Here is a 16,587-nt window from a genome sequence, read left to right as displayed (position 1 = left end):
CAAAACTGCACTCTGATTCCTCCCTTAGCTACAGTTCGGCATGCAGTCTAACACATTTTCATCTTGGTTAGGGATGCTTGCTTACTAGGACAAGCTCTACCCTTTGTGATCTAGGTCTGAACAGTGTAAAGCAATGGTTCTTTTCTCTCACAGTATCCTTAGAAAACTATAACAGGGAAGGAGGAAAAGTCACTATGTTTATCCAGTTGTCCTGTCTTTGTGAGATTTATTTTGGTCTACCAGAGATTTTTCTCAAACATCTGTCCTGAAGAAGAATCCTAGAAAGCTTGTGCTGTATTTCAAACACTAGTTGGCCACTTCTGAAGTCTCCCACCACAGTTCTTCCTAGCATATAATTAGGTGTAAATTTGACTGAGATTTGATTATGACTGGGTATGATCGTGGCTTGATATTGATGGGTTGGAAACATTTTTATAATTGTTGGATTTTTTTGATACATTATTGTAAAACGCATAGCTTAAAAAATAGAGACAGGATATAAACAATTTAGAATAAGTCTATATAAAATAACCTCACCTACATTTCTTGTTTTGGAGTGTATGTGTGTAGATGTGTTTGTGTGTGTGTGTGTGTATATATATATATATATATATATACACACACATCTACACACACACACTCCAAAACAAGAAATGTAGGTGAGGTTATTTTATATAGACTTATTCTAAATTGTTTATATCCTGATTATATATATATTTATATATAAATTCAGCTTACTTCAGAGTGTTTCCTTGGAGGAACAAGCTGAACTAGTAGAAAATCCTGATATATTATATTCCTTTTTAGTACCTTCACCAGCATTTTCACCCTAAGGGCCATTTTACAAATCGTCAGCAAGAGCAAGTGTACTCAAGAGAGAATGGCAGCCAAGCACAGCTCCCTACCTCATGAATGTAACCGTGTGATGCACAAGTTGCAATTATGTGTTTCTTCTTCCATTCATATTTTACATATTTTAAGCGTACATTTTATTTTATTTGCCTTGTTCAACATCCAGCTTGATGGGAGAAGAGCTGATCTTGTGGTAGCGAACATGAATTATCTCCTTTGCTAAGCAGGCTCTCCATTTGTTTCTTCCAGAGTCCCTTTCCCGCGTTTTGCCTTCAGTGAGCTGCTGTAAGCGGCCAGCGCCGCCTACTCAAGCTGCTCATTGGCGCCTCACGAAAAGGTTACAGCAGAGGAGGAGCAACATTTTTAAAGCGGAAAGTCACGTGGAGCAATAGTTCAGTCAATTAACGTCTCTGTTTGTTAATCTTTCAAGAGCCAGAATCCGGTCTATGTCTGTGGATCTTGCTGAGAACACACACGTGCGGCCTGAGGAGTGCTTTGTGTGTGAAGCCCTTAACAGCCGGATCTTTCCCCCTCAATTTATTCCAATTGTTGTATTCGTTTTGTACTCCGGGGGTGGGGTGGTGGGATGCTCAGTCCTATCGCAATGCTTGTTTACCGGCAGAAGCGGTACAGTGCCTGCTGTGTTGAGTATTCCATTCATATTTAACCCTTTGCACCCACCTTGGGCTGTCCCGCTGATAAAGCTCCTTTCAGTTACTGGAGTAGATTGAAACTTGGGAAATCGTATTGTTGTGAGCGTTGCGGGAAAGGAAAGGAAAGGAAAGATCGAATCCGGATTATAGTTTTAGGCTGCAAACAATCCTATGGACACTGCAGCGGGATTTACATCCGAGTAAACATGCATAGGATGATGGAGCTCACTGCTGTGCTATATATCAGCTATGTGTACGCAGGAGAAAAACAGTTGAACGCGATTTCGTACGACTAGAAGCCAAAGTTTTATTTTGGTTGAGGGGCAAAGAGGGCAATCCCAGTTCCAGGGTAGGCATAATAAATGGGGGCGGGGATTACTGCATCTACCATAGCAGCCAATGCCAATAGTCTGATTATAGTCGTCACATCAGTTGAGAAGCACCATTGCAGCTCCGCGCAGTCCGTTGATGTGAGAACGCTCCTCGCTGTCATGAATCATACGCGTCTCATGGATGAATGACACTGAAACAGCTAAGTCTAGAGCTGGAATATTTTAAACGATAATAGAAATATTCCGGCTCCTCCTTTCTGAGCAATAAAAACTGCAGTCCATAAACCACTAGAGTAAAGGTAAAGTGTGCCGTCGAGTCGGTGTAGACTCCTGGCGACTGAAGAACTAGTCTCAGATTCCAGTGATTCTGAAGGTTGCCTCAAGCAAGGTCCCCCCGGCATCTGAAAGAAAAGGACACAAGTATTATTTGCTCTCGTCCTCTGCAAGAGAGAATCCAGGAGTTTTCTGGACACAGCGAACACTATCGCTTGCATTATGAACACGTCACAAGTGTTCATGCACGATCCCTCCTTATTCTTCTCCCCATGAACGCAGATTCTTGAACCTGCCATTTTTATAATCCGAGACCCTGTGTTTACTCAGAATAACATTTCCAGTGAAGCAGCTGAGCTATATGGGACTTCAAATAAATGCGCACAAGGGATCGTTACTGAAATTGAAACAGCCCAGGCTGGAGGAGGGAGTAAACAAGAATAGTGCTTCCAGGAGTCCAACGTTTGATGTGAAGACCACGTAACCGCTTTGCCAGTTAGTCGTAGCGTTTGTACCGGTCATCTTAAAAGGAAGATTAGGAGTGAACCCTGTCCAAACTTGAAAGTGCTGCGTCCCCTTTAAGCCTACCCTCTTGGTCTCGGACCCCCTCCCTCGCTTCCAGGTCCCGCCTCCTTATGATGCATGACACGCCGATCCGTGGCTGGCGAAGCCTCTTTTTAATTGAGGCTGTCAGGGTGAGCCTGCGATGAAACGAGCGAGAGGACGCAGTGACTGTAGCAGCAGCGTCTTAAAGCTAAGCGAGCAACAGTCACCTTTCCAGGGGAGGGGAAGCCTCTAGGCTTGCAATCCGCAGCAAGTATCCTCCTCCCCAGAGGTGGGAAGAGAAGAGCCAGTCCCCCGCCCGCCTTCTGCTCCTGCAAGTGGATGGAAACATCTTTGCAGCAAGTGAGGAGACCGAGAACGGGAGCGACCATCTGCTTCAGCTTTGGGATAGCTAGAGCTACGCGAGCCCCGTGGTACCACCCGGATCGCCTTTTTTGCATTCTAATCTTTCGCTTTACTCGTGTCTTCGGTGGTTTGCGGGAGATTTAAGGCACTCTTTCCCCCCTCCCCCGCGGCCACCGTGATTTGCTTTCCACGCGCGACCATTCTCTCCTCCTAATTTTGAGCTCTTCTCTTCCACCACCCCCCTTGCGATCCTCATGAAAAATCACATCTGGGGCAGCTCCCCCCGAGCTCCCATGGCTGCAGCGATGCCGTGGAAGAGCGTGGAGTGGCTGCAGGAGGAGCTGGAGTCCAGCGGGGGCAGCTCGCTTTTGCTTCTCGACTGCCGCCCCCACGAGCTCTTCGAGTCCTCGCACATCGAGACCGCCATCAACTTGGCCATCCCGGGCCTGATGCTCCGGCGCCTCAAGAAGGGCAACCTGCCCATCCGCTCCATCATCCCCAACAACGAGGACAAGGAACGCTTCGTCAAGCACTGCAAGGCAGACACCGTCTTACTCTACGACGAGGCCACGGCCGAGTGTCAGCAGGACAGCGGCGCTCCCACCTCCGTGCTCGGCCTCTTGCTGCAGAAACTACGCGATGACGGGTGCAAAGCCTTTTACCTGAAAGGTAATAATCGGGTGGGGGTGGGGGGTCGTGGCGGGGGAGGCATCACAGCCCCCTAGCTCTCCTGCAACAAGATCGGGGAGTTCCCCTCCCCCATCCTCCCTCTCTTCCCTACAGAGGACGGAGCAACCCTCCCTTTAGCAGGGTTGGGGGGAGTAACCGGCGTGATTCGCGCCTCACAACCCCCTCTCGGATCTGTGTCACCCCCTCTGTCACTCTTCACGTTCCCCTCCGTGGGTGGCTTTCCGGGATCTTTCTCCCACCACCACCACGCATGCCGGATCTCCAGATCTCGAGCTCTTTCTTTCCTACTTCCTGAAGATTCGTCTACCGTGGTGGGGGCTAGTGCTCTTGAGAAATAATCTTCTCCAAATTGGAAAGGACCCTTCAACCCTCTACAAAAAATAAATTAAAAACCAATAAGGTTTCCAAGCGGAGGTTCTAACTCTCTTTTTTGGCGAAGGATTATGCTCTCTGTAATCTCTGTTTTTTTGCAAAATGGTTCCATGTGTGTTGAGCACATACAGTCGTTGGCCACCGAGCTCCGGGTTTCTCTTCTTGATCTGCATTATTCCCGCTGTAGAAACGTATTCCCCCAGTAGAAACATTTCTTGATATAACTTGCGTGGGAGGCATTATTCCCTCCCACTTCCTTTATTCCAGAAAGAGGTCTATTCCTCCCTGCCAGATTCTTCCATAATCTGTGAATGGGGTAGACAGACTTTATGAACCAACTAGATCTTCCTACCTCATTTCGTGGTGAGATCTGTTTAGGGGGTGGAGGGTGGGATAGCTTCCTCCATTTCTCTCTGCCTCTCATTCTATTTATGATCACCACTCTTTATCTTTTGTTTTTTCAAAGAAAGACACTGGTTTAAAAACTACCCTCTGCTGATCTGTAATCTGCTGCATCCACCGAACCCCTGCTTAGCTGCCCCTTAGCAGATCTTCCCTATACAGCATGGAGAGAAGGGGAGGTGGCAGCAGTACAAAGCAGGTTGCATAAAACTAACTTCTCCGTGGTCCCCACTTCCCCTAAATTACTGCTTGTATGCACATGCTGTTTGAGAGCAGTTACCACAGTTAATCCCAGAAAGGCATATTGATCCTAGGAAGCTTGTCACTCTCTTTCCCTTCTGCAGTCAAACACGTGTGTGTTGTGTGTAAAATGTGCTTTTTTCTGTGGAAGGCCTTACCTTTGGATTGAGAATGTTTCTGCTCCATTCTGGTTCTATGCTTCTTTTCAATCTCTGAATGAAATGCATTTGAATGAAGGTCTTAATTCATTAAACTCTCCATTCAGATGTCCTAAAGCAATTTCTCTCTCTCAAAAGCCATTGTGCAATGTTGTTCTCAGTGTAAAGCCTGCCAGGACAAGGATAGCCATCCTTTCTCCAGTGTACACACACCACTGTGGTCACTGGGAGGCGGGATTGAGGCACAAATAGCAGCCAGCATTGGAATCAAAATTGTTGCCTTAAATATATATATATATATTTAAAATCCTGGGATTTCCAGTGGTTGTGGGTGAGGGGAGGAAAGGGAAGCATTGGCCAGTCTGTGGGGTTTAGCAGAAGAATGAAGCTGCTCTAAAGGGTTCTGGGATCTCTTCTTTTCTACTATAGATTCCTGTTAGCTGCATTTAAAGCTGCCACATGACTTTCTTTAGCAATTCTTGACAGACTGGATGCACAACACTTCCTCTTCCTCTTTCAGCTGCTTTTTTCTTCTTCTCATGAATTTTTAGTGTTATCTAGACTGAATTCTGTTCATCTGCCCCTGCCCCCTTTGACTGCTTTCTATAGTTCCTTTAAACTTGTATGTAAGAGAAAAGGAGAGTTAAACTGCTGCTTTCCTCTCCTCTTTTTCAGGGGCCTCAGAGGGAAATGTTTCCAATTAAAATTCCAAAATGGCTTCTCCATATTGTCTTTCTCTTTGAGGAGGGGAAAGGGGAACCTGCCCCCCCTACTTCTTTATGAATGAATATGGTGGGGGTTGTGTAATCTGTTCAATGACCTAACCGTAACTTCCCGAAGCCCCTTAAAATGTCCATAAGACTCTTATAATGACACTATTTATCAAAGTCAAATAGTGATGGCTAAATGCTTGCTTATGTACATTAGGAAGAAAGTACATATTCTCTAATTGCTAAATGAAAAAGAGGCATTGGAAAATGATAATAAGTGATTAGGAGGAGGAAGAGCTTGGTTCTGCCTTTTCCTGGAACATCAACAGAGTAATAAACAGTTGTACAGTGTTGGAGTAAGTGGCTCCTCTTGGGATTGTGTGTGTGTGTGTGTGTGTGTGTGTTTATACAGTTGTGATGTTGCAGTGCAGTGTCCAAGTATCCTAATTTTAAAAAGGAACCTTGTGTTATAAGAATTTGTCATATTCTCTCACTTTCCCTCCCCCTTTGTAAATTCCTTCACCACCTGTTGAGCAATATCTTAAAGATATACAAGTAGCTCAGATATACAATGGCTTCTAGTTGTCAGTGAGAATCTTTATTCTATTACTTTAGGAATATCTCATGTCTTTAAAGCTAAACTGACTCCTACTAGAGAGAGTTGTTGGTAATTTCACTGGAAAGTGAACTGGTGCCTTCTTGTTCTAAGGCTCATCAGGATTGCCACCTTTTCTGGGCAGAGCTGTGGGTTTTTGACAGGAAAACATTCAAGCAGTGAAACTTTCCCTTTCACTTCATCTTCACACTGGAAAGCTGCAGTGGCTGAATTTCTGGCAATAAGAATGCTGCTAAAGGCACAGGAGGCCTCTGTGGAGGTGAGGAGGGAAAGAAAGATGGCAACTCTAGTTTCTCTAGATTTACTCCCATCAGGTTTATTCACAAAGTCAAGCATGCATAACATCTGTGTTTACGTATTCCAATTATGCAAGAGGTAATAAAAGGTTTTTTTAAACTGGATCAAACAAGCCAAATGCTTACAGTAGTAAACCTGTGCCTGGGCTAGTCTACTTGTACTCATCTAGCCTTTCCCCCCCTGACATGCTAGTCTTCTATATGCAAGAAATCATTTTGTATGAAAGAGTACAGATACCTCCACCTCCTGCGGGCTAAAGTAGTACAACCCAAACACTGTTTTGAACCTAAATGCGCATATCCCTGACTGTTGCAACAAAAAGGAAAAAGTCCTGCAGCACAGTTCAGTAAAACCACTGTAATGGATGTGTGATCAAGCCCAAAGTGCAACATTCACTTTAAAAGTCCATGCTTTGTTGGACTGCTGTTAGGGTTGCCAAGCTCTTTTCTGACATTGCTCCTGTGCTTTTCTAACAGCTGTTTGTTCTGCAGACATGAATAGGTGATAATACTTGTTTCCATGAAATATTTCACTTCCTGATTTCTGCCTGGCCTGTGTTTGATTAGTTGGCAAGAAGAGACATGAGAAAATGAGCCCTTGCAAAGCAACTGTTTCTGGCAGCCTTATTCATACACAGTTCTTCCTGCAAGAAGTAGTTGCCATTAGCCCTATTCACACATTATGTTCAACATGTGTACAGTAGTACGCTGTACTTCCTATCTGTATCCACATCTGATGAGGCTTGTATCCAGGTTTGCTTTTAAAATGAACACATGTGTCATTAACTCAAAACCATGTACCTGTGTACAGACATCTGTACATGCATACAACATAATGTCTGAATAGGGCTATTGTTTTCAATGGAACTCTTTGGAGATCAATATGCTGCCAGTCAGGCCCTGCATTTAGAATTAAAGATGTAGGGAAACTGACTTCTCAGAAGCTTTTGGCTAAAAAGGAGAATGTCTAAAAATACATTTTCTTTTTTCCACCTGGCGATAACTGTTTGGTCACTGGTCGCTTTAAAATACAATAATATCAAAATGTATCTTCTCTTGCCCTCCACAGGTGGATTCAACAAATTTCAGACTGAATACTCAGAGCATTGTGAAACCAATCTTGACACTTCTTCTCCTACCAACTCTCCTCCTGCATCTGTCCTTGGTCTTGGAGGGCTGAGGATAAGCTCTGATTGTTCAGATGGCGAGTCTGATCGGGAGCCAAGCAGTGCCACAGAATCTGACGGGAGTCCAATCCCAAACAACCAGCCTGCCTTTCCTGTCCAGATCCTCCCCTATTTGTATCTGGGCTGTGCCAAAGATTCCAGCAACTTGGATGTCTTGGGCAAATACGGCATCAAGTACATCCTGAACGTTACTCCCAACCTTCCTAACATGTTTGAGCATGACGGAGAATTCAAGTACAAGCAGATTCCCATCTCGGATCACTGGAGTCAGAATCTCTCCCAATTCTTTCCTGAGGCCATTGCTTTCATTGGTAGGTGTTGGACATCCTATTCTCAATGGAACAGCCCTTTTAGCAATCAGTAGTTTTCCACAGCTAGTCTAAAGCTTGCAGTAACTTTGCTCATTGTTTCTGCCTGTGGTGAATTGATCTGCCCAATTTTACACCTCCAACTTTAGTACCTGGTGATATGCCAGTGCTGGGCATCCAAGTGTAACAGTTTTAAAGAGGCTGTCTTGTATGGTGGTCTCATTTTTGTTCTAGGAGCCCAGTGCTCTATATTTAAAGGCGGGGGAGGGGGGAATTGCCCCCATGAGCAGTGTTCTCTCTAACAGGGATTCCCAGATGTTGTTGACTTCAACTCCCATAATCTCCAAGCAAAAGCTATTGCAGCTGGGAATTTTGGGAGTTGTAGTCAAGAACATCTGGGAATCCCTGTTAGAGGGAACACTGCCCATGAGTATTTTAGTTGCAACACAGATTTTACATCTGAGAATATATTGTTCAGAAACTACTTTGGTAATAGCTTTTAGGACACTCCATGCTTTCTTATCCCATTATTATGGGTGATATTTATTCTTGATATTTGGGAGAAAACCTCTGTGCTGATCACCTGAAGGAACTAAATCTTGAGATGCATTGAGAAACTCCCTGTGTCTAAAGGGGACTTTTCTAGGATTGTTTCTGCTATCTGTAATTGCCTTTTTGATGCACATTGTTTCCACATGATGACTGATGTTTAACAATTTCAGACCATATGATGTCAATGGTCATTTACGCTACTGTTTCCTAAGACTAACTTCACAAAACTTTGTATTTGCTTTCAAGTGTCCTTTTGCAAAAGGAAACTTATCTTTGCTGAGGGCCTGCCTAGTGGACCTGAACTGGCATGAAATGAAATGGCCTTTCATACCTGACTAGATTTACTCACTTCTCAGATGTTTACAGAGATGAAAAAATATTTTATAGTGCAACTCTTGGGCATATTCATAGTACTTAAACTCACCAGTAGTGCTGATCTGTTTAGTAGTATAGACTGTGCACTGTTTATGATAGGAAACTGTCCATATTGAACGTTCTGTATATTATAAATGATGCATAATATAGTCCACTATGGTAGGCACAGATCTGTCGTACTGTGGTAGTCAAGACAGTGAGCAAATTCTGGTATGCTTGAACACACTGAAAAGTTTGGCTACATCAAAGCTGCTAATGTTGCTTGCATTCCTCTTTCTTGATGCTTTTTTGCTCTTGTAAAGCAACACACTGAGGGCAAAACTAAATGTGACAATGCATCTTTAGAAGGTACACTAGGCATACTCCTCAGCTTGGAACTGTACCAGAAGTGGTCCTTTGTTTAAAGAAAGAAAGAAAAAAGCTGAATAGGACCCTGATTCAGGCTGGGAGTGTGTAGCAGGTGATGAGGTAAAGGGTTAATATTTTCCCCTGTGCACTTTTCACCTCAGAAAGCCTTTCCACAGAGATTTGATGGCAAATCACCACTTGAGGGGAAGGATTTGGGGGGCATAAATGGCACAGAAGGAAAGTGCTGCTGCCCCCCGCCCGCCACTATGATCCTGGCCCAGATCAGGGCTACATTAAGTCAAGGACCACTTCTGGTTCACTTCCAGGTTATGCACATATTCTAAAGATGCATTCACCATCATGTAGTTTGAATATGAGGAAAAGCATAAGCTTAGATTCAAAGGCAGTTCAATGTTCAGATATGCATAGCTCTGCATTACCACAGATCTAAAAAAAAAAAAAGTAAAATCTTTTTCTTCTTCTTCTTCCTCCTCATTGTTCTTATCGCTTGATCAATTTGTTCTTTTGCTCAAAGACCTGCTGGTGGAGTGTGGCACATAGACACAGCCTCAGTCAAAAACATACTTTCTGTGAAAACCACACTTTGTGCTTTGGTTTTCATGACAGGAAACGATTACCTCACTCATTCACTATAAAGCTGAATGGGGGGGGGAAGCACCTGTACTTAAACAGAACATCAAAACACCTCTGGGGAACACTTTAGCTTGAGAAATGACAGTGCTGAACAGGCCTTGTTACTTAGCATTGCTTAATAGCATGACTAGTAGAATGTGGGCTAAGATGTCAGATTAGTAGATGTGGGCTAAGATGTCAGATAGGTCAATTATTTGTTTTCCTGTTCTTGTCAGCTGTCTCTTGGGCTGTATTATTTCCCTCTTAGGCTGTAGACTTCTCCATAAGTACTTTAGTCAAGCACCAAGACCTAAACTTTAATACTCTGAAGTTTGTCCCATTGACATCAACGACCTGTACTTCTGCATAAGTGTGTTTTAGGATTGTGGCTTTTGACTTGGATCACCATGTTAAACGTACCAAAATTGGGTATTAAGAGAACATCTTCTTTGCCATGAGCCCCATTGCCCACTGAGATCATCAGGAGAGGTTTGTCAGCAGTTGCCACTGGCTTGGCTGGTGGTAACTCAGGGACCGGCCTTCTCCATTGCTGCCCCAAGGCTTTGGAATGCACTCCCTGTTGAAATAACAGCCTCCCCATCTCTGGCAACCTTTTAAAAGGCAATCAAGACCTTTTAATTTGTTCACCCAGGCTTTTAATTAGATTTGCAATTTTTAACACTTTTTAGTTTTAACATTGTGTTAAATTTTAAATTGTTTTAGTGTTAATGTTTTAATTTATATTGTTTTTATTGTAAACTGTCCAGAGACATAAGTTTTGGACAGTTTGTAAATATGATAGATAGATAAATAAACAGCTCTCAGTGGGGCTAGCCTTGAGTTAAACATGTTTAGGGCTGGAGCCCTGTTCTTCACTGTCGTTCACATGCAGACATCGTTAACACATGCTTCAATGACTGGTGGATCATTTTGTCTGTAAAACTCTCTCTTTCTGCCACTAACTGTAGTCCACCTTCTCTACATGTTATTATTAGCCTGAATAATAGAAACGTTGAGATGAATTTAGCGGGGGGGGTGTATGTGTGCTTACCCCCCCCCCGAGAAATAATCACTCTTAGCACATGTTCATTTCTTCAGTGCCATACAATGATTTGGCTATACAGGTGAACCCCACTGTCTGTGGGGGTCCCATTCTCCGCTGGAACTGTGGATATCAGAAGTGCGGATAGCGGGGCATTATGGGAGTGGGGTGGGGTTAGTTTCCTAGAGACTGAGAAAATGGGCAAACCCTGGCAAAGAAAGTGGGGGGGGGGTTGCAAAAGAAAGTGCCCTACTGTACTTGGTGGGTCTCCAGCCTTCCAGGAAGGCCACCCCTCAAGTCCAAAATCTGTCATTTGTCCACAAAAAATCACAGGGGGGAAATGATGGTTTTTAAAAGAAAGAGCCCCAAAAAGGCTCCTAATCACAAAATGACAGATGGACATTTCTGGCCACTCCAACACCACGGATATGTGGAACGTAACCCTTTGTCTTCCATGTTTGCTGAGGCTGAGTGCCTATTTTAGGACAGTGGATACATGGAACCGTGAATAGCGTATAACGAGGTCCACCTGTATTAAAAATATATAAGAGCCTTCAAAAAGCTGGCAAATATGGCCTTTGTAGTCATACTTTGTCATGTGTCAGTTTTGCCAAGCTGACTAGCACCCAGATACCTGAGTGTTGCTTAAATTTTAGCATGAATATTGAGACTACAGTGGGCTGAATCTTTAGCATCATCTAACATTCTGACATCTTCCCTCGCCTTTTCCTCTTATTATAATTGTCACATTGCAGTTGATTCAACATGTGAAAAAACTAGTATCTGTAAGTTGTCTGGACTTTACAGTGCTCATTGCCATTGTGTATGCAACTATAAGGCATGTGACACCTGAAGAGAGCATATAGCTGTGGAGGAAAATAAGTGGCTATCTGATAATAAATGGAACTGCTTATTAATAAAATGTATTTGTTAGCTGCCCCATAACAAATTGTTCTCTTAATTAATGAATCCATTGAAATATTTTACCTGAGTTTGTAGATGCAAGCTTCCATTGGTCTAGAATGCTAACCTTCGCCTTTCTTCCTATTTCAGATGAGGCTCGTTCGAAAAAGTGTGGTATTCTTGTTCACTGCCTTGCCGGCATCAGCAGGTCTGTAACGGTAACTGTTGCCTATTTAATGCAAAAGCTCAACTTGTCTCTGAACGATGCCTATGACTTTGTGAAAAGGAAAAAGTCCAATATCTCCCCAAACTTTAACTTCATGGGCCAGCTCCTGGACTTTGAAAGGACTTTGGGACTCAACAGCCCATGTGACAACCGCTCCCCCAGCGAGCAGCTCTATTTCACCACCCCAACTAATCACAACTTGTTTCAGCTGAACACTTTGGAGTCCACATGAAGGGGATTTTCTTTGGGGGACCCCAAGCCTTGAATAGCTTCTCTTGAGCATTTCAAAGTAATTAAAGGAAAGTCTTTCCAGTCAGCCTTGAAAAGAACTGGTTTCTCCAAGCAGAGCTGTCTGACTGCTGCTTTACTGAAAAGGCTTATGCTATTTATTAGTATTCTGATGCTAATCAAAATGGGTTCAGAGGAGTTACCTTACCAGAGTTATTTAATGTGGGGGATAGCCTGGCATTCTGAACACAGCTGTTACTGGCAATAACTGCTTTCCTGAGTGTGTAGAGACTGACACAATGCACAACCACACACAAGCATATCGCACGTACCTACAAAAGCTACTAGTGCGTATTTGGTTGGTATGGAAAGCAATGGAGACTTATGCACTTGGCAACCTTGACCAATAAGTGTTGGCCGGAGACTGTTTTAAAACCCAGTTTACTTTTTTAAAAGGAGGTGATCTTTGCTCTTTCTTGGGCTCAAACTCTTTTTAAATATGTATGTTCTTGACTGTTTGTACAGACAAGGTTGCAAAACCAGTATTTTATTCTGTTTTTGTTCGATTCGTGTTTCTAAGAGAAAGGAAAAAAGAAAAGAAAAATCAAACGTTTCTATTGACCAAATGCATTTTGCACACTTTGTAAAGCCTTGATATATTCTGGCATGTTACTGGGTACTGGGGGGAGGCGGGGGCAAGCGAGCAAGTGTGAGAGATAAAGACACCTGTTGCTGCTGTTGGCTGTTAGCATCTGGTTGGCATTTTCATGACTTGTGAGGGCCAGTTGGTGATAATCCCCCTCTGCACCATACTCACATTCACAGTCTCTTCTGCACTGAATCAGCCAAGGTGACTAAGCGCCAATGTGCTTTTAAAATGAAAACAAAAGCCCACCTTTGCCAAAAAACTAAACCCTATCTATCACCAATTACCACTCAGTTTGATGTTACCTGAGATTAAATCTCGCATAACCTCCCTTCAGAGCTGGAAGAAGCTTGTTTTGAGGCTCCCAGTTGCACTGCGCAGCCTGTTATGACTGTTAACATCACCAGCTAGCCTGAAATCATTCCAGCTTCCTAAGCGATGAAAATACTTTCAATGAAGTTGGCACATATCTGGGACACTTGATTTGTGTGTGTGGAGGGAGGAGGAGGAGGAGGAGCAGCAGCAGCAGGGAGGTGTGGAGAAACATCCACTGTTTTAAAAGGAGCAGAGCAGAGACTCTTCAGTGCCAGAGGACAACTCTCATATGAACCACAGGAGGGCACAGAATTATCCTATTTAGAAAGGGGTAGGGAAACAGGTGGATTTCTGAGGCCATTGGAACCTTCTGGTTAATTTCTTTTTCTGGGTGACTTTTTTGCTGTGCCTTCTACAACAAGAAGTCTTGTTTATATTTCTCACTGATGTATGGGAGAATACATCTTGTATTATACTGGAAGAGGGAGAAGTGGTGCTTATCTTTGTCAGGGAGGAGGCAGAACGGACATGGAGAAATATTATTGGTTGCAGTATAGTTCCTCCTCTTTCATATCTCCCTTTTCACTTTCACTTTTACTCTCAAAGTAACTTCTAAAAGCCACGGATTTCCCCCCCCAAAATATCCAGTTTTATACTTTTTTCAAAATAGATAAATCTCTTTGTGGAAGAATGTTTAATGCTGTCACATGCATTTTTTTAAAAGAGAGATATTACCAGAATATTGGAATGGCATTTTTGTTTTGTTTTTTGTTCTTTTTTCAATGTAACAATGTTTGGGTTGTTGGGTCATCAGGGCAGGAAAAAAGGAGCACTAGGTGTGGATGAACAAGTAAATGAGGAATCTCCTAACTGCATCTTACCTCAAGGGGGACTTTTTATTTTTCAGGGATTTAGACAGTGCATCTGTATCTTGTTAAGCTGGTTTGTATAAAAAGGCTTCCTGTGCCAATGGTGGTCTTCTTCAAGATGCATCCTTTTTGTATAAATGCGAGTTTGTTAAGTGAGAGACAGCTTTGCTTTCTGTGTTTATGAAGGAAAAATATTGACCCTATATATCCTGAACCCAATATTGGGACTCTGTTTATATTTCAAATAAATATTATTTTTTCTTTAAAAAAACATGTTTCTGTGTCAAAATGCTTGCTTTGGCAGTTTGGCTTCCTGACTTTTAAAAAGAATATTATTCCCTTCGTCTTTAATTAACACATTAGGCTGACCATGGCTGGTGTTTGCTGCTGATCTATGTTTGTGTGGTATTTGGTTGCACACACAGTTTAATTTTTTTAAGGCTCTGTGGTAACGTCTGGGGATAGAGGCCTGAATTAAATTGAATCATATAAAGAAAATTCTGAAAGACTTGACCTCATCTTGCTGGCTGAAACACATTTGTTGGCAGGGCATGTGGGCCACAGGTTACTTTTGATTGGGATCTTGCCAGTTGTTTTAATGGCGGATATGGATGGGCTCCATCGGCTAAATCCGTTGCCATTGGAGCCTGCATTTTAAGAAATGTTGAGCACTTAAAAGTCCAACAGAAGTCAATAGGACCTTTAGACAGCTAGCACCTTGACTAATCCAGCCCTTCCAGTGCCTGATTCTTAGATGTGCTAAGCTCCTGATAGAAATTAGTGTTGGAGGGAGTGACAAGTGCTCATGAACCATGACAGGGTGATGCTGCTTGGGCCTTCATTTGGCAAGGGGAACTTTATTTTGAATGCCACTTGAAATCAAGTTGGGGGAAGAAGCTCAAGTTGGCATCATGTTGGAGGCTTAGCTGCCCACCTGGCCCAAATATTCTGATTACAGCCTGTTAGGCTGTAAACACAAACTATTATGCTGTGATTTACCACTGAACTTGACGTGATGATAGACCTCTTCTGTATTACTACTTATACTTCTATTTATACAAAGCTTTTCAAGAAAAGTTTGCAAAGCAGTTTACATAGAAAAATAAAAAAATTATTATTCCCTGGCCCGAAAGGCTCACAATCTAATAAGAAACATAAGGTAGACACCAGCAGCAGCCACTGGAGGGATGTTGTGCTGGGGTTGGAGAGGGCCAGTTGCTCCCTGCTGCTAAATATAAGTGAATCACTACTTGTAAAAGCTGCCTCAGTTAGCAGGGGTTGGCTCAGAGAGTAGGCTCTCTCCTGTAGTTGCCCAGAATTTTCCTCAGCAGAGCAAAAAGTGACTGTTTCTGCAGCATTTCCAGGCTGGGGGAAACTGCCTATCTTATTTGTGTCTGTCATACTGTGCATGTTTTGAAGTGTAGAGCAGGGCTACACAACTCTGGCCCTCCCGCAGGTAGTGGACTACAATTCTCATCATCCATTTTGGCCACTGTGGCTGGGAATGATGGGAATTGTAGTTAACTAACTGGAGGACCAAAGTTGTGCAGCCCTGGTACAGCAAAAAAGATGGTAACCGTGAACAATCAGGAACCTAAAGAAATGAAAGGGGGCTAACAATTTTATTAAAATAAACTTGAATATTAGATACTGTACTAGCAAATAAAAGCAGCCAGGAATCCCAATTCCTTTTCAATATTTATTTGTCTATTACTCCCTCTGACCATATGTGTATATCTGCTCTTGATTTCTGCACTATTTTGTTTAAAAAGATCTCCAAGTTTCTTTCACTTCAGTCACTTTTCCCATCCTAAGAACAGATGCAAAAGAAGAAACTTGATTTTCATGCCTTCCTAAATGACCAGTCTCTAGTACTAAAGGTCCCTGCAATGAGTATCTGCATCATTGTTTGTTTAGTAGCTTTGTTTATTTACAGTTATGACCATTGGTCTTAGCCAACAACAACATGGCAGCCTTTGAAAACAAAGATCCCAAGCTAACTTTATGCAGTAGGAGTGGACATGTCTCTGGACTAGAATCAGAGATGTCGCTACATAGCTTCCAGTCACTGCTTGCAAACTTACTGCACTGTACATAGCTATGCAGGAAACCTAGTGTTTGGCCAGGAATTGAGAGAATTTTAGCACTCCTCTACTCTACTCCCTTGGAGTTCAGTTGATTACTGCACTACGATGTACTTTGATGCTACAGATTACCAGGTCTCTCTAGCCATATTCAACACTAAAGCTATTCTCACAAGCAGCCCAACCCAGGCTGCTCATGTGGATCCTGGCAATCTCACCCCGCCTAACCCTACTTTTTGCGCTGGCCTTTAGCCAGGATGCGCACCCTATAGCAGGGTTAAGGGCTCTGGGTGTATGCCTGGGCTGCATGCAGCCTGAGCATACACTGAGCCGGGCGGCAAGAGCTCAATGCACCATGCTCCTGGCAC

General features: G+C 43.2%; 1 protein-coding gene across 1 annotated transcript; it reads left to right on the top strand.

Annotated features, from left to right (window-relative positions):
* The first annotated feature begins 1,433 nt into the window (after positions 1–1,433).
* Positions 1,434–14,406, top strand: DUSP7 (dual specificity phosphatase 7). The gene is made up of 3 exons (XM_053300284.1): positions 1,434–3,688; positions 7,573–8,001; positions 12,002–14,406. The coding sequence occupies exons 1-3, from the start codon at positions 3,274–3,276 to the stop codon at positions 12,307–12,309; spliced, it is 1,152 nt and encodes a 383-aa protein (XP_053156259.1). The 5' UTR covers positions 1,434–3,273; the 3' UTR covers positions 12,310–14,406.
* Positions 14,407–16,587: the final 2,181 nt, after the last annotated feature.

The sequence above is a fragment of the Hemicordylus capensis genome, chromosome 2, assembly GCF_027244095.1.
Source record: "Hemicordylus capensis ecotype Gifberg chromosome 2, rHemCap1.1.pri, whole genome shotgun sequence".
Lineage (NCBI taxonomy): Eukaryota > Metazoa > Chordata > Lepidosauria > Squamata > Cordylidae > Hemicordylus > Hemicordylus capensis.
This window is presented reverse-complemented; position numbering and strand designations above follow the sequence as displayed.